A 22,616-nucleotide genomic window follows, 5' to 3' on the forward strand; every position below is an offset into this window, starting at 1 on the left:
ATCTGGTATTGCATTATAAGTGCATAAATATTAAATTGATCATAATGAGTGATACATGTGGGGAAAACCCAGGATCCTGGAGTATTCATCAAACTCTAAGGTAGTCAGAAGACTAGAAGCAAATCCATCCTCTGTTGGAACTGGACCAGGGTTAGAGAGGCCTTCACATCTGAAGGGAACTTTTCTGAACACACCTCCCATCGAATACAAGTTAGGATTGTGAGAGGTAAAAAAAAAAAAAAAAAAAGTCCCGATGTTAAAGATTTAGATGCATTCAAGTCATATAACAGTGAGATATAAACATGACACATGTATTTAAACACATAATACATTAATGCAGTAAAGTGAAAGCTTTCTATGATGAATCATCCCCTCCTTACGCAGTGTCACAGGGGATACTTTATGCTGAAGAAGTTTAATTAGCATAGGTAGTTTGTGGCCCTGTTTGTGAATAAAAACCTCTGCTCAAGACTTTTATACTCCTAAAATACCACGACCCTCCAACGTTGTCTGACCAGCTGGCTTCTGAATCTATGCAGTATAGTTTTTTTTGTAGACAACTAACATGCCGTAGAATGAAAAGAAACAATGATTGACTTCTTGGATGGTCAACTGGAATGGGTTCAGTCATGAAAAGGGGACCCACAAACCTCACACAGCCCCAAGCAGCATTAGACTCCTTTTTTTTTGTAGAAGAAAAACTACTTTATTCAAATTGCTTCATACAATAAACCAGGTATTCAAATGAACAGGCCAGGATAAATGTTTTGCTTGGTTTAATCAAATCAGTTTACCAGAATCGAAGGAAATCCAGGCGATTGTGTTTCTGTGAAACTTTTGTATCAAGCTAAGGTACTCACTGTGGATGTTTACACGTTACAGGTCAAGAATATTTGACATGTCGGTGTTTAGGCATAGCATTTATTTTGTTCAGACCCATTAGAACTTTTACACCAAAATGACCTCTTGCTCCTACTCTTATTTGGAGTCAGGGGCTACCTCTCTTACTAGGTGGATTTTGTTCACCTCCTGGCTTGAAAATATCTTCAAAGATAATTAGTCATCAATTCAGTATTTTACTTTCTAATCACTTTTAATTTTGGTGCAAAGTGTTTTTTTTGTTTTTTTGTTTTTTTGTGGTACACGGGCCTCTCACTGCTGTGGTCTCTCCCGTTGCGGAGCACAGGCCCCGGACGCACAGGCTCAGCGGCCATGGCTCACGGGCCCAGCCACTCCACAGCATGTGGGATCTTCCCGGACCGGAGCATGAACCCATGTCCCCTGCATCGGCAGGTGGACTCTCAACCACTGCGCCACCAGGGAAGCCCGGTGCAAAGTGTTTTTTGACAGCTGGATTATCCTCATTTATTAAACACATCTCTGTATTGTTCTGAGCTATTTCCTTGGGTCACATCTACCTTAAGAATTTGACTTGCGCTATGCATCTCTTCCTTTTACTTGGCTGTTCCTGAGTTATACCCTTTATAATAAAACTGTAACTATAAGCATAAAAAAAAAAGAAGAAGAAGAAAGGGCTTCCCTGGTGGCGCAGTGGTTGAGAGTCCGCCTGCCGATGCAGGGGACGCGGGTTCATGCCCCGATCCGGGAAGATCCCACACGCCGTGGAGCAGCTGGGTCCACGATCCATGGCCGCTGAGACTGCGCGTCCGGAGCCTGTGCTCCGCAACGGGAGAGGCCACAACAGTGAGAGACCCGCGTACCGCAAAAAAAAAAAAAAAAAGAAGAAAGAAGAATTTGATTTGCCATCACTAATGAATTCATGGGTGGGCATCAAATTCTGGAGCTGGTTCCTTAATAATAATACTGAATATCTTTTGTAAAATGGCAATGTCACGTGCTGTTTTATGGCAGAGTATACATTTCTATAGTTACTTTTAACCTTGTTGGGGGTCATGGATTCCCCAAAAGAATATGATGGAAGCAGTCTCCTCTCAGAAAAATGAACATATGAATATATGCACACATTTGCATATCTTTTTTTTTTTTTTTGCGTTACACGGGCCTCTCACTGTTGTGGCCTCTCCCGTTGCGGAGCACAGGCTCCGGACGTGCAGGCTCAGTGGCCATGGCTCACGGGCCTAGCTGCTCCACAGCATGTGGGATCTTCCCGGACCAGGGCACAAACCCGTATCCCGTGCATCAGCAGGCGGACTCTCAACCACTGCACCACCAGGGAAGCCCCTGCATATCATTTTTAAAAGTGGACCTCTAGAGATTATTTAGTGATACTCTAGGGTTAAGAACTTTTGTTCTAAGGGGACATTTTCAAAAGAGATAGCATTTATTTTGATTAATAGGACAGACTCTTCTGAATAGAGAAATGTTAGGTAACTGAATGGGACCAGATGTATCTTGGAATATTAGGGTAAGATCGTTGAGGAGAGGAACATTTGATAGAAGCAAAATAACTTCTGGACCATTTATTTCCAAGCTAAGAATATTGCCCAGCCTCATAAAAAGGATCTTTTCCACGGATACACATAGTTGTAAGGCCACTGATCTCTCTCCAAGAACATAGGCTACCATAGAAAGGATGACATGCGCTTTGGGAAAGAGTCACTTTTCCCCTGTGTCTAACCCTTAAGTGTGATGTAACAGTCTTTGGAGAAGGAGTTATGTTTACTTATTTTTTCCTCACCTTAATCTGCCCTTTAGCATATGGTGACTTTTTCTTCTCACAAATGATACAGCTAATTGCAGACAAGAGGATTGCCATTCCTGTGATCTAGAAGGATTCTGCTCCCAGGTAAACAGCTAGAGAGAAGGAAGATAGAGGAAAAGGAATTGACCTATTCTGGTGTGTGTTCTATGCTGGACCTTTGAAGTGGTGCCTTTCATAAGGCTGCTCATGACAAGCAAGAGCAACAGGAAAGCAAACTGGACTGAACCCTGGGCCAGTTAGTCCATTTCTTTGAGCTTTTGTTTCCTCATCTATAAAATGGAGATAATAGTGCTTACTTTATAGGGGTTTTTTATGATATAGCAGAGAGTGTGTGTCAGATGGTTAGCACATGCCTGGCATGTAATGAGCATACAATTACCCACCTCAGTGATTTTATATTTTCGAGGGTGATAGTTTTGTTTTTATCAACTCAGAACACAATAGAACATCACATCATTGTTGCTTTTTGAAACTAGTGTCCTCCAGCAGACAGGCTACATGGTTGGACACTGTTTAAATATTTTAATACTTTTAATATATGATTGTGCCTTCATTTTAGGACACTTAAAGTGTTTGGTCCAGATGGCAAGTTATATAATCAGGTTAATTTTCCGGACCCTGAACTTCTCTTGGACGTGAAAGTATCACTGTCACTGTGGAACCAGGACCCACCTTAACTTATGTATTCATTTATTCATTTGTCACTGATCAAAAAAAATTTTATTGAGAGCCGAATAACACCCAGTGTGGGGATACAGTACCAAATGTGTCTCAGGAAAGCCCACCTGGGAAGCAAAGGGGAAGAGTTCACCTGCTGGCTTTCTACCTGGTATTGTTTGAACTCTTGCTACCCAGGAACCCCACGCTGAGCTTCTGGTCTACCTACGCCTGCATCTTCTGCCTCAGCATCAGCAGGGAGGGGCCAGGGTAGGGGCTGGAGGATTGTGGATGGGACACTTAGGCCTGTTAGAAACCCTGGCTGATAGCAACGCAAGGCACCCAGATTCGTGGCATAGATCCGCTCAGTAACACAAAGCACCAGCTTACCCTCTGCTTCACTTTCACAGTGGGTGTTTTATATATAACTTGTATGTAACAGGTTGGCTCCTTGTTATAACTCAGCTCTCTTGATGATCCTCCTCTGCCTTTAACATGTGTGTTTTCCTCTTTCCTTGACCCTCTGTCTTCAATTCACGTCTCCACAGCCTCGCAGACGGGAACCCTCTGACTTCCACCTAGGGGAAACTGAACTGCATTTTGTCATTTCATTTCTGGTATGTCTATTTTCTTTTCATGGAGGATATTTTGACTTTTTTTTAGGGCCCTTTCACAAGATGATCAAGATGACATCCACCTAAAACCGGAGGATATAATTCAACTGGTAAGTTCAGCCGTGGTCTTATCCTGCACAATTATATGTAAGACTTACCTCTCAAAGGCAAGCACTGTGCCCATAACTGATAACTGGGTTCTGGACTGTATATTCTGTCACTGGAACTGTGTGAGAAAAACCAGATTTGGCTTGGGGTTTAGCAGTTGGTCCATGATATTAATGCCGGCTGATATTTCTGAGCTTTCTGCCATTTTCTTCATAGCTGGAATCTAGGGTGGACTTTGTACTCCAAGCAGCTGCAGTGAGCTGGCAGGCACCTTACTTCCTGGTGTGTTTCATTCCCTGCCCTCATCTCTTGCAGACGGACTGTCCAAAGGCCGAATGCTTTGAGACCTTGTCGGCCATGGAGATGGCTGAGCAGATCACCCTCCTGGACCACATCGTTTTCAGAAGCATTCCCTACGAGTGAGTGTGCCCTCACAGCAGCAGGTCCCTGCAGGCAGGGCCGGCTGCCCTACAGCTGACATTGTTCCTCAGCAGATGTGTGTGCGCAGAGCTGTGGCTCTTAATCTTATGTTGGTTTGGTCCCACTTGAATGTCTTTTGGTTCCACTTTATGTTGGAAATATTTATATAGAAATATTGGGAACTCTCAAGATGGTTACTCCTGTGTTTCTGTATGTACTACAGTTACCATAGAACACAAAGTTCTCTGTCCTCTCACATCTTTGTGTTATAGAAACCGCAATACAGTATAACAGTGGTTCTCAAACTTCATGGTGCCTAAAATCAGTTGGGAAACCTGTTAAAAATGTACATCCCGGGCTTCCCTGGTGGCGCAGTGGTTGAGAGTCCACCTGCCAATGCAGGGGACACAGGTTCGTGCCCCGATCCGGGAAGATCCCACATGCCGCAGAGCGGCTGGGCCCGTGAGCCGTGGCTGCTGAGCCTGCGCGTCCGGAGCCTGTGCTCCGCAACAGGAGGGGCCGCAGCAGTGAGGGGCCGCAGCAGTGAGAGGCCCGCGTACCGCAAAAAAAAAAAAAAAAGGACATCCCTAGGTACCGCTCCCTGCCCACCCCCCCACCAGAGATCCTGATTCCAGTAGGTTTGAGGCCCAGGAAACTTCATTTTCAATGAGAATCCCAGATAATTCTGCGTGGTCTAAGACTATACTTTGAGAAACACTGATGTTGGGAAATTCTGTAAATTCTGCTGCAATTTTTCCCCCATGTCCATAAATCAGGAGGTATTGCTAAGCATCAAGACTCCAGAACAGCGTAGACTCCCAAGACAGTGCTTTGCACGGAGCACACTTGGTGTGGGTATCTGCCAAGTGAACGCTGTCACGTAATGAGCATCCATGTCACTACTGCCTTTTAACTGTCTCATGTGCAGAGTAAGGGAGGCTCTTTAAGCCCCCTCCTGCTGTACTAATCAGCAGCTCTACAAACAAGGCCTTTGTTTGGACAAATAACAACTGTTGGCATAAGTCCCCTGTGAAATTATAACTAAATGAAAGGTAAGGGAGGGGCTGGGTAAGAGGTATGAGTGTGGTCCATGTCGTATGTAGAGAAGAGGACATCCAGGATGATGGAGGCTCAGGTGTAGCCATGTTGGTGGTCAGAGCTACAGTATAAGGGGCAGGGCCAGAAGATGCTCCTGCAGACTTTTCTTTTATGCATTTTATCCTTTTTTTTTTTTTATGGTACACGGGCCTCTCACTGTTGTGGCCTCTCCCATTGTGGAGCACAGGCTCCGGACGCGCAGGCTCAGCGGCCATGGCTCATGGGCCCAACTGTTCCGCAGCATGTGGGTTCTTCCCGGACCAGGGCACAAACCCATATCCCCTGCATCGGCAGGCGGACTCTCAACCACTGCACCACCAGGGAAGCCCTATGCATTTTATCTTATTTCCCTCTTTCAGCAATTGTAGACCCATCCATGAACATGGGGAAAAAAGGAATGTGGCCCCTTGGCCGTACAAATGAACCCACTGACTATTTGATGACTTGAGTTAGGAGTGCAGTGCCTCTTCCCCCCACCTCCTGACTATCCTCCAGTGCAGTGAGGATTCAGGAGGGAGGGGAACATGACCACTATGGAAGAGGAGAAACAGCAAAGCCTGAATCTTTGTGGTTGCCCTTGGTGTGGTCTCTTCCTGGGACCCTTCTCACCTCTCCTCCTCTGTGCCTCTGTGAACATGTACCAATTTTCATCCATGGAAAAAGCACATCTTTATGTCCAACAGCCTTGCAGGATGGGAACAGTACCACCCACGTCAAGGGACTCAGTCAACATTGCTGGATTAAGAATGTGTCAGAGTAATTTCATTTTATTTTTGGTAATGCCTTGACAAAATAATTCCTGTATGCTCCAGCTTGATTGTCCCTCACTTGCGGTGATCCGGTGACCCACTCATGAGTGAAATGAAGGAGCAGGGACGTTATTCAGAAGACAGACCTTCCTCCAGGCTGAGCTCCCACCACCGTAACTGCCTTCATCCCATGAACGGGCTGCAAAGTGCTAACACCAGCATTTGTTCATTCGGCCCTTACCACGTGTACTGTTCCGGGCTCTGGGGAGAACAAAGGAAAGTCCCTGCCCGTAGAATTGACATTCTCCTGGAGACTGTCAGAGCAAAGTGGAGGAAAACATGCTGTTCTTGATTAACATTTTTGGTAGTGATGGATTTTTCAGGCCTTCTGCTAAGGCTTAAGATTTTTTTAAAGCTGATCCACGGAAAATGGTCTTGGTTTCTGAGTTAGCACTTAATCTCTTTATTCCTCTTGTCATTGTTTTTCCAATTTCAGAGAAGCCTTTATAATGATCCTAATAAGGACCCGGTTCCAAACATTTTATAAGAGAAAGCTGAAACTGAAGAATCTTTTTGGCATCAAGTGGTGAAATGGTAGAATTGAGCTAAAATTCATTGAGATGGAGCAGCAGGGTTGGGCAATGTCAAGTTTAATGTATATAATATTCATAATAATTATTCAGGATCATAGTCACCCTTAAAAGACTTAGCTGATTTTGTGTTCTGTTTTGAATTTTCAGAGAATTTCTTGGGCAGGGGTGGATGAAGCTGGATAAAAATGAAAGAACACCTTACATTATGAAAACCAGCCAACACTTCAATGATGTGAGTAACCATAAAAATAAAACCTTGGGTGGGAGTGTTATAGGAAGATGAGCATCAGGGTCTTGAGATGCCTTCTCTAAATTAAAGGAAGTCTGCCACCCACTTTTTAAACAAAACTGATGGAATGTTAAAAAAAAAATAAGCTTAAATCTCCTCTAAGAGTTCACAGTGATGTGATAACTTCCAGTTACCTTCCAGTTCACACTTGATGGTACACAAGTCTGGTAAGTGCTCAGTGATGCATAGGTAGCTGCTATTATTTTTATCATGATCATCATTACTTCATGGTCATAGGTTGACTGGTTCTAACAGCACTGTGTCACTGGCCCCTGGTGGTACTGGTGATGGTAAGGCTGGGTTGCTACAGCACCTCCTCATTATTACTGAACATTCAGTCCCAGTACATTCCAGGGTGGGAAGGAACCTCTTTGAGCGTAATTACAATGATGCTGAGACTGCGCGCAAAGGTAACCAGCTGTCGGTCCATCTCCCCCTCTGCTCTTCTGCAGCAGTAAGATGGAGTTGCTTTTATACCCTCCTCCTCCCTATTGGTGCTCTTCTACTGGTCTTAGTCCTGTGGAAGAGCCACAGATGTTGGAATGTCTTCAGGCCTATCCCGGCAAAGGGAAGGCTCCCTTTGCAATTCTCCTAAAGTACGGTAAAAGGAGTAATGATAATGTTTGGAAAAAAAAAAAGACTACCAGGAAACCTGTAGGTAAATTAATGTCATCCAGAATCAAAATACAAAACAACAGTGCAAATTCCCAAGACAGTGCTTTGCTGAGGGTACATGTGGAATAGATGTTATTACATAACAAGCATCAAATGCCACTGCTTCCTAAAGGACAGGACACATGACCTGTCTGGGCCACTCTTTGAGAAGCAGAGCCCCTTCTGTGCACAGTAAACCCTTTTTCTTTTTTCTTTTTTGCCTGTGCTGTACATACACTTGGGATGAAATGGACACTCAAATCAGAGGTTCAGTCCCAGGCTCCATATCCACATGTCTCTACTTGGGTGGCCACTTGCACTGTGTCCAGATTGCAAATGGAACTCATCATCATCACCTCCCAGACCCACCAAGCCTGCTTCTTCATCTTATTCTCTGTTCTTGGTCTTGGGTAATGGCCCCACCAGCCTCTCACTCAACCAAGCACGGAATCTAGAGGTCATCTGCGACCCCTTCTTCTCCTTTCCCCACCTTGCTCACCCCTCAACATGTTAGTGAACCCTAAATCTACACGTCTCAGACTCTTCTTTTCCCCTCCCTTCCCACTGCCATAATCTTGATTTGGCCTTTCATTCTTTTCTCCAGGAGCTCCTAACTCACTGTCTCCCCACCCCCATCTCACTGCCACCCAACCCTTTCTTCACACAGTGTCACGGAAATAACTTCTCTCAGAGGCCTATCTAATTATATCTCTTTGATGAAATTTTGTCAGTGGCTTCCCCTCGCCTTCACAATACGGCCCCAGCGGCTCAACCTGGCCTACAGGAGCCCCGCCTCCTGTCATCCTTGTCTCTCACCAACCCCCGTGCTCCTCAGACAGCTGCCAGATCCTCCATGCCACCACGCCTTCCCCCTCTGTCCCTTTGCAGACACTCCTCCACTTGGATGGGAAGCAGTAGCTAGCTTCTCCTCACCCTTCAGGGTTCAGTGCAGGCAGATCTCTCTCCTCTGTACTAGGCCACCTGCCCCATGCTGCCTCTATTTCTCAAGCTCCACCCCCCACACAGCCCTAGCTTTGCATTTCGCTTTGTGGTATTTACTTGTTTCTGTCTGCCTCTCCTCACCTTCCCACCTAACCAGGCTCAGCGCCTTAAGGTCAGGGAGACTGATTTATTTATTTTTCCTGTTCCCACAACCTAAAAAAATAGTCCTTACTAGGTGCTCAGTACAAAATGATTTCTTTAATAAATATGCACAATGATAGTTCTGAGGCCCAGTGAGATTTAAAATACCTATGGAGGGCCTCCCTGGTGGCGCAGTGGTTAAGAGTCCGCCTGCCGATGCAGGGGATACGGGTTCGTGCCCCGGTCTGGGAGGATCCCATATGCCGCGGAGCGGCTGGGCCCGTGAGCCATGGCCGCTGGGCCTGCGCATCCGGAGCCTGTGCTCCGCAACGGGAGAGGCCACAACAGTGAGAGGCCCGCATACTGCAAAAAGAAAAAAATAAAATAAAATAAAATACCTATGGAATTATCAAAGAATTGGTGTACTCATCAGGTTTAGTGTATGGATATAAGATTATGGACCCCAGATTCCCTTTATTAGTAATCAATCCTGTTCTAGTCTTTTCCTTTCCATATTTTAAGTGTTGAGCTTCTTAAGCTGCCTCTTTTTCTCTTGGCTTTAACTCATAGAATTACAGTGCTTAGCCTTGAAACTATAGGTCCCTTTAACTGCTGGTGGAAAAAAAATTCAGCAAGATGAGAAGACGAAAATGTTCTCTCTTCTGCACCTAAGTGTTTCTGGTTTGAAAGTTGGTAGGTTAGAGTTTGATTTGATTGGGAGGAAATGTGTTTTCTTTGTGATAACTGAGGCTTCCTAGAGTGAATATCCCCACACTGTTGGGACCCAAAGAACATTGGGAGAGGCCCCAAGCAGTTAAACCCCTGATCTGCAAAGGTTGCCATTCCTCAGGGGTTAGCCCATTCTCTGCCATTCTCTCAGTAATTATTGGAAATGACTCCTTGGTCAAAATTAATGATTAGCAAAATCACCTCTTCCCCCAACAAGCTGATCCCAAACAACCCCTCTCTTCACTCAGGATGAGCAGGTGTTCATTCGTGTGTTGTTATTGTTACCGTTACAGACTTTAGTTTCTTCAGAAGGTTGATATCTAAATGCACCATGATCTTGCATCCCTTGACACCTGCTTTGCTGACATTTCTGTAGGTAATTCAGGTATCGTGCCTGCATGAATTGCTTTGGCTCTTAGCTGGCCTCTCTTGGCTTTTACCTTGTCTCAGATGAGTAACCTGGTGGCCTCCCAGATCATGAATTATGCAGATGTCAGCTCCCGAGCCAACGCAATTGAGAAGTGGGTGGCCGTGGCGGACATCTGCAGGTGCCTGCACAACTACAACGGCGTGCTGGAGATCACCTCAGCCTTAAACAGAAGTGCCATCTACCGGCTGAAGAAAACCTGGGCCAAGGTGTCCAAGCAGGTGAGCATCAGCGGGCGACACCTCCCGCTGCCGTGAGGAGGAGAGACTGGGAGACCAGAGCCAAGATAAGTATTACTGATTAGGTAATAATTAGCTGAAATGAGCAGCTCCGTTGCCAAAGAAAGGTGCCAACATGGGTAATTACTGTGTTCTTACCACTTAATTGATTCTGCTCATATGCGTTTCTAAATGGTTAATTTAGAAAAGAAAATACGAACCAAAACATTCATTATAACATATCTTGGGACAACTTCAGACAATGTGGTTGACAGTCAGGAACTGTTCCCTGAATTATTTAGGGGGGGCGCATTGATTCCAAGTGAGCACAGTGATGTCCGTGGGTCCATTCTTTCTCCCTCAAAGTAAAGGTACAAATGCCTTAGGGCCAAAGACCAGGGATAGAGGGCCTCCATGTTCACCTCTTCTTCGTCATTCAGGTAGTCAAGTTTTGGCATAATGACTTGAATGTGAAGAGATATAACTTTCTTAATTTTCTTTTAATTGGACTTAGCTTGTTCACGCTTATTTTTTCCTTCAGATAATTTCAAGATTCAAGTGACATCACCATTTCCCCCCTGCTCTTCCCCCTGAGTGTCAGTGGGTGTTAGGGAGGGCTTTTCCGGGCTTGTGGAAGGCTGTGTGCACCCACTGGCCTCCTGCTGTAGTCTTTGGCAGTTTAGTCATTGGGTACAAGCCGCTGTGAGTTGCCTGTGCCTGGTGTTCAAATGGTCAACCTACCGTGCCAGGAACATGGCATGGTTATTGCACGCAGGGAGCTTGGCTGACCTCACCTCCCCTTCATCTCTCACTGGCTCTGCTGATTCTCTGAGATGGGGTGTGTATTACCTCTGCTACAGGCTGTGGTGCCCCTTGCTGATCCCTAGTGGGCAGGCTAATTCTTCATTACTAGTTAACTCGACCCTCTCAAAGGGTGTTGGGGGAACTTTCTAGGCTCCTCCATGTCCCATGGGCGTCAGAGGCTAGGAGTGTTTATGCCAGGCCCTCTCTGCATATCCTTCTTCCACAGACCACTGTGCCTGCCTTGTGTGACTACCCAAAGTTGGTGAAGGGTGTCTTCAGGGTGCCCACCTCAAGGGTTTCAGGCAGGAAGAATAGCATATATTCTGCTGACATTTCCTCAAAGCTGTCTGGTTTCTGTTGCCCCTTCTGAGGGTTTAAGCCCCTCTCAGAGACATTGCTTCTTACTCTATTCTATTTTCTTTGCTCTCTCCAAGCCTTTTAAATTCCTCCCTATGTAGCAAGAAACCAAGCCTAAGTCATATCTTTTATCCCCTCCCCCCATTCCTTAGTAAAAATGGAATGCTCTAAGAATCCCAAGTTTGGCCCCTAGAACTGGCAAATTCTTCTGTGAATAAAGCCTGGACCTTGCAAATAAAAGCCACAGCTTTTATAAAAACTGTTTTTAAAAAACTTTTAATGTTGAGATCACTGTAGGTCCATATGCAATTATAAGAAATAATAGAAATCCCTTCCACCCTATACCCAGTGTCCCCCTGTGGTAACATCTCGCATAACTACAAACAATATCACAACCACAAAATTAACCATTGGTACCATTCACCAGTCTTATACAGACTTCATTACTTTTACATGTATTCATTTGTGTGTGTGCATGTGTGTGTGTGTGTGTTTAGTGTGCCTTTATTACAGGGATAGATGCATGTAATCACCACCAGAGTGAAGATACAGAACAGTTCTATCACTAAGATCCCTCCTGCCACCCTTTTATAGCCCCAGCCACCTTCCCCCCCTCCCTCCCTAACTCCTGGCAACCACAGATCTGTTTTCCATCTCTGTAATTCTGTCATTTCAAGAATGTTGTATAAATGGAATCATGCAGTATATGACATTTTGAGATTGCCTTTTTTTAAACTCAGAATAATTCCTTTGAAATCCATTCAAGTTGTTACGTGTATCAATTCTTAGTTCCTTTTTATTGCTGAACAGTACCTCCTGGTGTAGATATGACATTTCGTTTAACCATTCACCCCTTGAAGGACATCTGGGTTGTTTTCAGTTTCAGCTCTTACAAATAAAGCTGCTATGAACATTCATGAATATGTTTTATGTGACTATAAGTTTTCATTTCTCTGGGATAAATGCCTAAGGGTGCGATTGCTGGGTCATATGGTGATTGTGTATTTAGTTTTATAAGAAACTGCCACTCTTTTCTGGAGAGGCTGTACCATTTTACATTCCTATCAGGAGTGTATGAGTAAAGTAGTTTCTCCACATTCTTTTTTTTTTTTTTTAATTTTATTTATTTATGGCTGCGTTGGGTCTTTGTTGCTTTGCGCGAGTTCTCATTGCGGTGGCTTCTGTTGTTGCGGAGCACGGGCTCTAGGCGCGTGGGCTTCAGTAGCTGTGGCTCGAAGGCTCTAGGGCACAGGCTCAGTAGTTGTGGTGCACAGGCTTAGTTGCTCCACAGCATGTGGGATCTTCCCGGACCAGAGCTCGAACCTGTGTCTCCTGCATGGGCAGGTGGATTCTTAACCACTGCACAACCAGGGAAGCCCTCTCCACATTCTTGTCAGCATTTGGTGTTATCACTATTTTAAATTTTAGCCATTTTGAAATCTCACCATTGTTTTAATTTGCACTTGCTAATGGCTAATAATGTTAAACATCTTTTCATGTGCTTGTTTGCATCTGTATATCCTCCAGCAAAATGCCTACTCATGTCTTCAGCTCATTTTTTAATTAGATTGTTTGGTTTTTTAACCTTTGAGATTTGAGAGTTCTTTCTATATTCCTCCACTTTATTCTTCTGTTTCGAAATTATTTTAGCTACCTTAAGTGCTGTGACTTCCATATAAATTTTAGGATAAAAACTATGTCTTAAAAACTTTACTGAGATTTCCATTGGAATTCCATTAAACCAATCAATTTAGGGAGAATTGACATCTTTACTACACTGAGTCTTCCAGTCCATAAACACAGTATTTCTCACAATTTCTTTAAGTTTTCTTTGATTTCTTAAATCAGCATTTTGAAATCTTCAACATACAAGTCCTGTATATGTTTTGTTAGATTTATGCCTAAATATTTCATTTTCTTTGGAGATATTTAAATGTTCTTGTGGTTTTAATTTTGGTTTCCACGCATTCATTGTTAGTATATACAAATGTAATTGATTTTTTTGTGTTGGTCTTGTATCTGTAACCTTGCTGAACTCACTTATTAGTCCTAGGAGGTTTTTTGTAGTTTCCTTGGAATTTTCTACATAGACAATTATGTCACTTGTAAATAGGAACAATCTTATTTCTTTCTTTCCAATTTATATGCCTTTTATTTCCTTTTGTTGCCTTATTGCTCTGGCTAGACTTTCCAATGCTATGTTGAATAGGATAGTAAGAGAGGACATTCTTACCTCGTTCTTGATCTTGGGGGGGGAAGCTTTCAGTTTTTCACCATTAAGGATGGTGTTAGCTGCAGGCTTTTTGTAAATGCTTTTCATAAAATTGAGGAAGCTACTTTCTCTTCACTAGTTTTTGAGAGATTTTATGATGAATGGGTATTGGAATAGTATTTTTATTTTAAAATTTTTTAAATTTTTTAATTTTTTTAACATCTTCATTGGAGTATAATTGCTTTACAATGTTGTATTAGTTTCTGCTGTATAACAAAGTGAATCAGCTATACATAAACATATATCCCCATATCTCCTCCCTCCTAAGTCTCCCTTCTACCCTCCCTATCCCACCCCTCTAGGTGGTCACAAAGCACCGAGCTGATCTCCCTGTGCTATGTGGCTGCTTCCCACTAGCTATCTATTTTACATTTGGTAGTGTATATATGTCCATGCCACTCTCTCACTTCATCCCAGCTTACCCTTCCCCCTCCCCATGTCTTCAAGTCCATTCTCTACGTCTGCGTCTTTATGGAATAGTATTTTTAAAGTGGGCTTCAAACAGCTATATCGGAATCCAAAAGCTGGACACTGACCCCTTGGTCATGGCTGGGTTTTGCCTCCCTCTAAGGCACTGGTGGCCTCAGCCATTAGGCACTGGATACAAAGAGCATATTATCCTGTCACACACATGTCACATTTTATCAGAGTTGGTATTCGTCAGTCCATAGCCAAGCAACAGAATATGTGCTTTGATGACTTGGAAATTAACAGTCGAAAAGATTCATTAAACTCCCTGACACAAGACCTCTCCTTTAAGATTCCCTATTCAACACGTGCTTTTCTGTTCTTTAAGTTCCTAAGTTTCTTGTGCATTACAGTTTTTCTTTTCTACACATTTTCTCTCTTTTTGGCTCAATGATTAGTGTAGTCACTTTTCTTCTCCACGTGTTCTTCCTCCTTTTTTTAAACATTAAATTTAAATATAATGCCCCCCTCTATACTTTGAAAGTCATATCACATCACAATAGTCTGGCAAAGGTATCAGTAACTGCCACTGTAGAAGAGAACTGAGCATCTTTTGGTCACTTACCACCTTACCAAACCATAGGAATATTTTCATGACATACTAAGTTATTTGTTTCTTTCTAGACAAAAGCTCTAATGGACAAGCTTCAGAAGACTATTTCATCTGAAGGAAGATTTAAAAATCTCAGAGAAACCCTTAAAAAGTATGTCTATCTTAATTATTAAATTATTCATAATTCACAAATATGTTTATATAATTTTTATAGTGTACAAATAGTCACTTACCTCCTACTTTGGTTTGAAAAGAAAAACAAATGGGAACAATTTCCATCATATAGGTGTTTTTCTGATTTCCCTTTTCATTTGGAACATTGTGGATATAGTAAGTAAATAGCTTATGGACATACTCATGGTATGCAGAGCTTTCCAAATAAGAATATATCACCATAGTAAATCAAACCACATAAAGAGTAAATAAAACTCTTTTACTATAAAGAGTTTCTTGACTTGGTATTTCTTAATCTAAACACAGTGATTTCCTGTGATTTTTTAATTTAAATATTCCAGTGCCTATTGATTATTGTTATGTATTCTTGACCTTTTATTGCTGGATCATTCTCTCTTTCTACAGACACGCGCGCACACACACACACACACACACACACACACACACACGCACACGTGCACAGAGACAGAGAGAGAGAGAATAAAATGTATTCTCCTGCAACTTGTTTTCTTATCATCTACTGCACATACTTGCCTTACTCTGGAAAATACTGTCCTGTGATGCCATGAGAGAAAGAAAGACTCATAGTAACAACAATGACAACAATAGTACAAGAACTATTCACTTACTAAATGACAGACCCTATGTGAAGTGCTTGATGTGTCTAATTTAAGCCTCACAGCAAACTAAAGAGATAAGTTTTTTTTTCTTTTTTTTTTGCGGTACGCGGGCCTCTCACTGTTGTGGCCTCTCCCGTTGCGGAGCACAAGCTCCGGATGCGCAGGCTCAACGGCCATGGCTCATGGGCCTAGCCGCTCCGCGGCATGTGGGATCTTCCCGGACCGGGGCACGAACCCGTGTCCCCTGCATCGGCAGGCAGACTCTCAACCACTCCGCCACCAGGGAAGCCCGAGATAAGTTTTATTGTCTCCGTTTTACAGACAGGAAACTGTGGTTCAGAGAGTTTGCCCTGCATCACTTAGTAAGTGGTCAAGCAGGGACTCAAACCCAGTTCACTTTGGATCAAAAGGCCATATTCTCAGCCTCTAGACTCCTTGAGAAAAACAAGTTCATCCCCCTTCCAAACAGCAAAGGTCTCACTTCAGCATGTAGTTGTGATATTAATTAAGTCTATACCTTCTAAAACATTTAAGTACTAACTAAAACAGAAAACAAGTTTTACAAGCTCTAATTACATTGATGTTTTTTTCCACCCACTTCTTTAAGGTTGAATGTTTGCACTTTAATGAGGTGAGGGCATGGGGTTTTCCTACATGCTTTTACCCCTCAGAGAAGTGTGGCCAATGCAGATAAATACTGCAAGCAAGTCTCGCTAGCAAACGTTAGTATTTGTCTGTAAGACATCCTGTTGTTTGAAATATCATTGTCTCAAACACGTAGTAAAGCATGGGCGGTAATATTGTATCATATTCTATTGTGAGGCATATTTAAAACTCTGCATATCGTAAGTGTGCTTCTGAAAATGGAATTAAAAGACTTTATTCTTCAGGGTGGGAGCAGCACATTTACTTCCTATTTATTTTAAATGGGGAGGTAAGTGGACATTTGTGGGAATGAGCATGACAACAGTACTTCTTGGTCTTGCAGTTGTAACCCCCCTGCTGTTCCTTATCTGGGGATGTACCTGACAGACCTGGCATTTATTGAAGAAGGAACACCAAACTTTACTGAGGAAGGCCTTGTCAATTTCTCCAAGATGAGAATGGTAGGTGAGAATTTCATACAGTCAGGCTGTCTCAGTGACATCAGTGGCTTATAGAGAAGAGGCAACATCATGGAAGGTCACTGCTTTTTACGCTCGAGGTGAAGATCGCTGCTTTTTACGCTCGAGGTGAAGAGGTAGTGGACACTGGTGGTGGACACCTGATGTTGGCTGATTCAGGAGATTTTCGCAGGTCCATTTCAGCTTGCAGTCTGGACAAAGAGGGTAGGGAATAAAGCTCCAGGGATGACTTTCTAGGACTGACCAGTGATAGACAGATGCTGAGGCTTCTTGCTGGACAGCTGGGTTCTAAGCACCAAGTTAGAAGCAAGGAGCCCATGGACACTAGCACCAAGGGCTTGCCACTCCTGAACCTGAGGCCACCCCATGCCAGCTGTTTCCCTGATGATGAATTCAGTATTTCCTTGCTGTTAACATTTTGTGTGGCTCATTAAAGGGCAAGAAAGCCCTGGGGCCTGGAGCGTGATCAGACAGGGCTCCAGATACCTCACTGGAGGAAGGGACTGACTACTCTGGGACGGGCTCCCAGAAGAATTGCTGCAGCACAGGGCAGTACTTAGGCTTTGCTTTTGTTGTGTCTCTGTCAGATATCACACATCATCAGAGAGATACGCCAGTTCCAGCAGACTTCCTATCGAATAGACCATCAGCCAAAGGTAATATTATGTGGTTGTAAGAGAACTTAATGAAGAAAAAGTTGGAAATTAATTAATTGGAAACAGCAGTAGAGTAGATCAATAATACCAAAAGCTGACTCAAAGAAAAGACCAATAAAACAGACAAACCTTTGGTAACTCTGAGTAAGAAAAACAAGAAAGAAAGCAAAAAGAATATCAATTCATCATTAAATTCTATCTGTTTTACATCCTGTATTTCTTGTGAAGCTGGAACCACCCCTGGTCCAAACTACCAATATCTGTTACCTGGTCTACAGAATGCAAATCCATTCTACAAATTTACAGCCAGATAGAACTCTGAAACACACAGTGGAAGTTGTTTGCTTTATTGGCTTCCCTTTGCTCTTAGGATAAGGAAAGAAAAAAATCTTGATATGTCCAAAAAGTCTTGCATTATGTGGTCCCTACTCATCTTTCAAGATTCATCTCATGTCTTATACCCCCTTCCTCTCTCCATTCCAACCATAACTGGTATTTATTACCTCTTTCTTTCTTCTTTCTTTACTTTTGTTCCTTCCTTCCTCCCTCCCTCCATCCCTCCCTCCCTCCCTTCCTTTCTTTTTTTTTTTTTTTTTTTTTTTGTGGCCTCTCCCGTTGCGGAGCACAGGCTCCAGACGCGCAGGCTCAGCGGCCATGGCTCACGGGCCCAGCCGCTCCACGGCATGTGGGATCTTCCAGGACCGGGGCACGAACCCGTGTCCCCTGCAGTGGCAGGCGGACTCTCAACCACTGCACCACCAGGGAAGCCCGTCTTTTCATTTTTTAATAGACGTTATTTTTTAGAATCATTTTAGCTTTACAGAAAAATTGAGAAGGTAAGACAGAAGATTCCCATATAACTCACAGCCAATTATCCCTATTAGTTCATAGAACCTGACATACTTACTATGAAACTCATAAGGAAGCTTTAATAGGCCAAAAAAAATAAGGACTTTTTGAAAAATAAGAAGAGTAAGGGAGAGCTTTCCCTACTAGATACAGACACTAAAACTGTAGTGAATAAAACAGGACTATATTGGCACAGGAATACAAACTCAATGGAGCAGGATAAAGTCCAGATGCAGATTTTGTCTATATGAAAATCTAATATGGGATAAAGGAGATGTTTAAAGAAAGCGCCAGAAAGAAACTGACCATTGTGTAAATGGAATAGGAATTTTGGCTCTCTATCTTATACCATTCACAAAAATAAATTCCAGATGAATTCACTACTTAAATATAAAAATAAATATTAAATTATTTAATTAAAATATAGGACAAAATTTCATGACCTTTGGGTTTGAAAGACCCTAAACACAGAATGCAAAATCTGTAAAAGACGAGCTTGATAAAGTTTGCTGAATCAAATCTAAAACTTCTATATGACAAAGGGCAATTGTTTAAAAAGTCAAAATACAAGCAGTAGACTAGGAGACAATATTTGTAACATGTAAAACAAAGAGACAGAATAAAAGTATTCCTATAAATCTATAAGAAAAGCATAAACAACTCCATAGGAAAATTGACAAAGCTATAAGCAGGTAACTCAAGAAGAAACAAATAAATATTTGGAAAATGTTCAACTTCATTAATAAGAAAAAATGCAAATTATGAAGCATCATTATCAGCTATCAGAAAGACAAATTTTTAAAATATTGGTAACAGCAAACATTAGTTAGGGTATGGGATAACAGGTGCTCTTATGTACTATAGGTACAACAGTTTTGGAGGTCATTTTATGTTATGTTTTAAAATTAAAAATTGATATACCAAGTAACCGGAATTCTTATACACTGCTGGTGAGAGTAACACGGTACAACCTCTTTGGAAAACTGTGTCATTTGGAGGTTTCTTGAAATGTTAAATATGCATCTAACTTATGACCCAGGTATTTATCCAAGAGGGAAGTGAAAACATGCCATTAAAAGTCTTGTATAAAATGTTTATAGCATTTCTTAATAATAGCCAAAAATTGGAAACAGCCCAGGTGTCTGTAAATAGATGAATGGATAAACAAATTGTGGAACATCTATACATTGGACCCACCACTCAGCAATGGAAGAGGACAAACCACTGAAACACACCACAGTATAGATGAATCTCAAAACATTATGCTGAGTGAAAGAAGCCAGACACAAAAGAGTACATACTGTGTGACTCCATTTACATGAAGTTCTAGAGCAGACAGAACATGTGGTGATAGAATCTGAGCAGCGATTGCTTCTGGCAGCAGGTTAATTGGGAAGCTGCATGAGGGAACTTTCTGGGGTGATGGAGTTATTCTCTAGCATGCTATATATGTAAGTTACATGGGTGTTTACATTTGTCAAAACTAATCAAGCTATTAATTTTACTTATGTCTGTTATATCTCAGTAAAAATAAAGAAATATTTTCATGGAGCTACCCCATGTTCCAACATGTTCATTTCCATATCCTTTCCTTTCCTTTCATTTCCAGTGTCTAGAGGACCATTCACATGTGAGCACTAGGAAACATGCTAACAAGGACTTCACTGTAACTTTGTGTCATAGTGAAACATTGACAGCCACCAAACACCCCTCGATAGGAGATCATTAAATAAACTCTGATATGTCACACTGTTAATGGTGCACAGCAGTTAGAGCTCTTTGTACTGACATGGGGAGCTCTCCACGACTTCTAGTTTGACAAAAGCAGAATAAAATGTATCGTTTTGATACCACTTATAAGGGGAAAAAATGATTTCTGTAAGTGCATGGTAATGTCTAGAAAGATACAGAAAAACGCCTGGGAGAATACAAGCCAACTGATAACAGTGGCAGTTCTTGAGGGCAGTGCCTGGGGGTGGGAGCTGACAGAGGACTAGAGAGGTGTGATTTTTTTTTTTTTATAGTAAGAATATATTCATGGGCTTCCCTGGTGACGCAGTGGTTGAGAGTCCACCTGCTGATGCAGGGGACACGGGTTTGTGCCCCGGTCCGGCAAGATCCCACATGCCGCGGAGTGGCTACGCCCGTGAGCCATGGCCGCTGAGCCTGCGCGTCCAGAGCCTGTGCTTCGCAACGGGAGAGGCCACAACAGTGAGAGGCCCGTGTACTGCAAAAAAAAAAAAAAAAAAAAAAAGAATATATTCATAATTTTTTTAGTTACCTAAAGTATTTCAATGCTCAGGAGAAAACGTTGAATTGTGTCAGGTTCCATCCAGAAAATGTACGTACTGGTGTTGTGAAAAAAAACTCAAAGTGGGGATTCCCCTTTTTTCTCCAGGTCACTCAGTACTTGCTTGACAAAGCCCTCATCATAGATGAAGATACACTGTATGAGCTGTCTCTAAAAATTGAACCTCGGCTCCCTGCTTGACGATCCAGCCTTGCCCCGAGTCCGTGGAATTTTCGTGGAAAGCAGAAGGGACAGAACTGTGCATGCCATGCCTCCCACAGTGCAGGGAGGACGGGGGTGATGGAGACGAAGCCAGTCTCCTTTGTCCCCCGAAGATGATGGAACCAAACGGGAATTCTGTCTCCAGCCAGGGAAGCCCGGTTGGTTGGAGTCGAAGACAGATGCTTCAGACTTGGGTGGGAAGGTGAAGAGATTGATATTTGGTAAAGCTGAGGGCACATTTGCATGAGGGAATATAAGATGGGAGGTGCTGGTAGCCATTTTAATGAAGCAGGTAAGAGGGGGAATTTGAAACTCTGCTGCATGTTCTATTAGAACTCGGGGACGAGGGTCCATGGAAAAGGCTTGTGATGTTTCACTGGCACTTTACTGGCCCAGTGCACCTCCCAGTCTTCTCCTAGGGTTTAACTGCTTCTGTTACATTTCCTTTGTCACAGGCTTCCAGAAGAGCCGAGGCTGCCTCTGTAGGGATGGGCCGACACATAAGCAATTTCAGTCCTCAGCATGTGCATGGTCCTCAGTGCATCATAAATATTTATATTGGAAGAATGGCATGTTCTGAAACTGCTCTTTCAGTCTTTAGGCAACAGGACAGGAAAGACAGGTTGAAAGTCAAGTGGATTTGTACCTAACATTTCCATAATTAAAAACTCAGTAGCTGTGCCCCTGCGGAGCCCAGCCAGTGGCTCTCTCGAGGTGGAGGAGTGGGGGGCTTCTTCCTGAGGCTGTGGAGACCAGGAAGCCAATGCCCTTGGAGAGACAGGTGCAGGCTTTGCAAAACAATGCCCACGCACCTCACCGGCAAAACTGTGGAATACGACAAAAGGCCACAAAGTGCTACGGGGAAGAGTGGGTTTCAATGCTAAGTGAAAAGATATACTTAAAAATCATCTCTGCACCTTGCTGTGCTTGTTTTATTCCACCCCACCCCCGCCCCCCACCATTGGTAATGTGGGAATCTATTCTGATTTACACAAACCATTTTTAGCCTATGAACGTTGATTGTATTTTTTTTTAAAGCTGTTTAGTGGGATTTTCTTTTTAAAACCCACCCTTCCGTGTGCTGTTGGTAGACGGTTCTTCCCCAGTCTTTAAATTTTGAGACATTTCTGAGTGCAAATATTGTAAGTATATGGGAAATGGACCCAACCACTCAACAGCCCTTGTGTCAGAAAACCAAATGCAGGGGTTAGTCCTCCTACCCTAGGCTGGGAAAGCAACCTTGCTTCTCCCAGGATTGTTGGTTGTTGAAGAAATAGGGCTATCTCATGTTTACCTCCCTCTTCCCTTCTCAGGGAGACCTCTGCTTTCAAAGAAGAGAAAAGATATAGAGTTATTGTTACCTGAGCCTATTGCATCTGGCAGGCATGAAGCATATTGATGCAGACAATGAAAAAAAAATGACCTGACTGCTTTCTCTCTTTCTTTGCACTTTAATTATGTTGTTAGAGCTGACAGCTGACTAATAAATTCAACTTGCTGGCTCATAAGACCCAGGGAACTGATAATGTCCCACAGAGGTGAAGAATGTACATTTTTCCTGCATGGTAAGGGCCATGTCTGTACATAACTATATAGTGAAATATCAAGTAAGTAAAAGAAAATACTTATAATATTTGAAGACCATTCCAAAAATATTTTCAATAGCTCATATTAGCCAACAGGATAGCACTAAACCCAAGGAGGGTGACTTATGGATGCTTTATTTTTCTTTTTTTTAAAAAAAGTTGCTTGTTTTTTCTCTTTAATTTCAAATAAGAGGTTGATGCATCTTGATGCATGATAAGAAGCATGGGTTGTTTGGATCCTAACAATGCATAACTTAAAATTTGTTTCTCAATGTTCAGAAACACAGTTTGAACTAATATATGTCAATTGCACCAAGCA

General features: G+C 42.7%; 1 protein-coding gene across 1 annotated transcript in view; it reads left to right on the plus strand.

Annotated features, from left to right (window-relative positions):
• Positions 1 to 20,690, plus strand: part of RASGRF2 (Ras protein specific guanine nucleotide releasing factor 2) — a 248,052-nt gene extending 227,362 nt beyond the window's left edge. Inside the window, exons 20-27 of the mRNA XM_060091787.1 lie at positions 4,004 to 4,064; positions 4,378 to 4,481; positions 7,070 to 7,154; positions 10,128 to 10,325; positions 14,848 to 14,927; positions 16,559 to 16,676; positions 17,282 to 17,350; positions 20,598 to 20,690. Coding sequence (XP_059947770.1) covers positions 4,004 to 4,064; positions 4,378 to 4,481; positions 7,070 to 7,154; positions 10,128 to 10,325; positions 14,848 to 14,927; positions 16,559 to 16,676; positions 17,282 to 17,350; positions 20,598 to 20,690 — 808 coding nt within the window. The remainder of the gene's footprint in view (positions 1 to 4,003; positions 4,065 to 4,377; positions 4,482 to 7,069; positions 7,155 to 10,127; positions 10,326 to 14,847; positions 14,928 to 16,558; positions 16,677 to 17,281; positions 17,351 to 20,597) is intronic.
• Positions 20,691 to 22,616: the final 1,926 nt, after the last annotated feature.

Source organism: Mesoplodon densirostris, chromosome 3 (assembly GCF_025265405.1).
Source record: "Mesoplodon densirostris isolate mMesDen1 chromosome 3, mMesDen1 primary haplotype, whole genome shotgun sequence".
Taxonomy (NCBI): domain Eukaryota; kingdom Metazoa; phylum Chordata; class Mammalia; order Artiodactyla; family Ziphiidae; genus Mesoplodon; species Mesoplodon densirostris.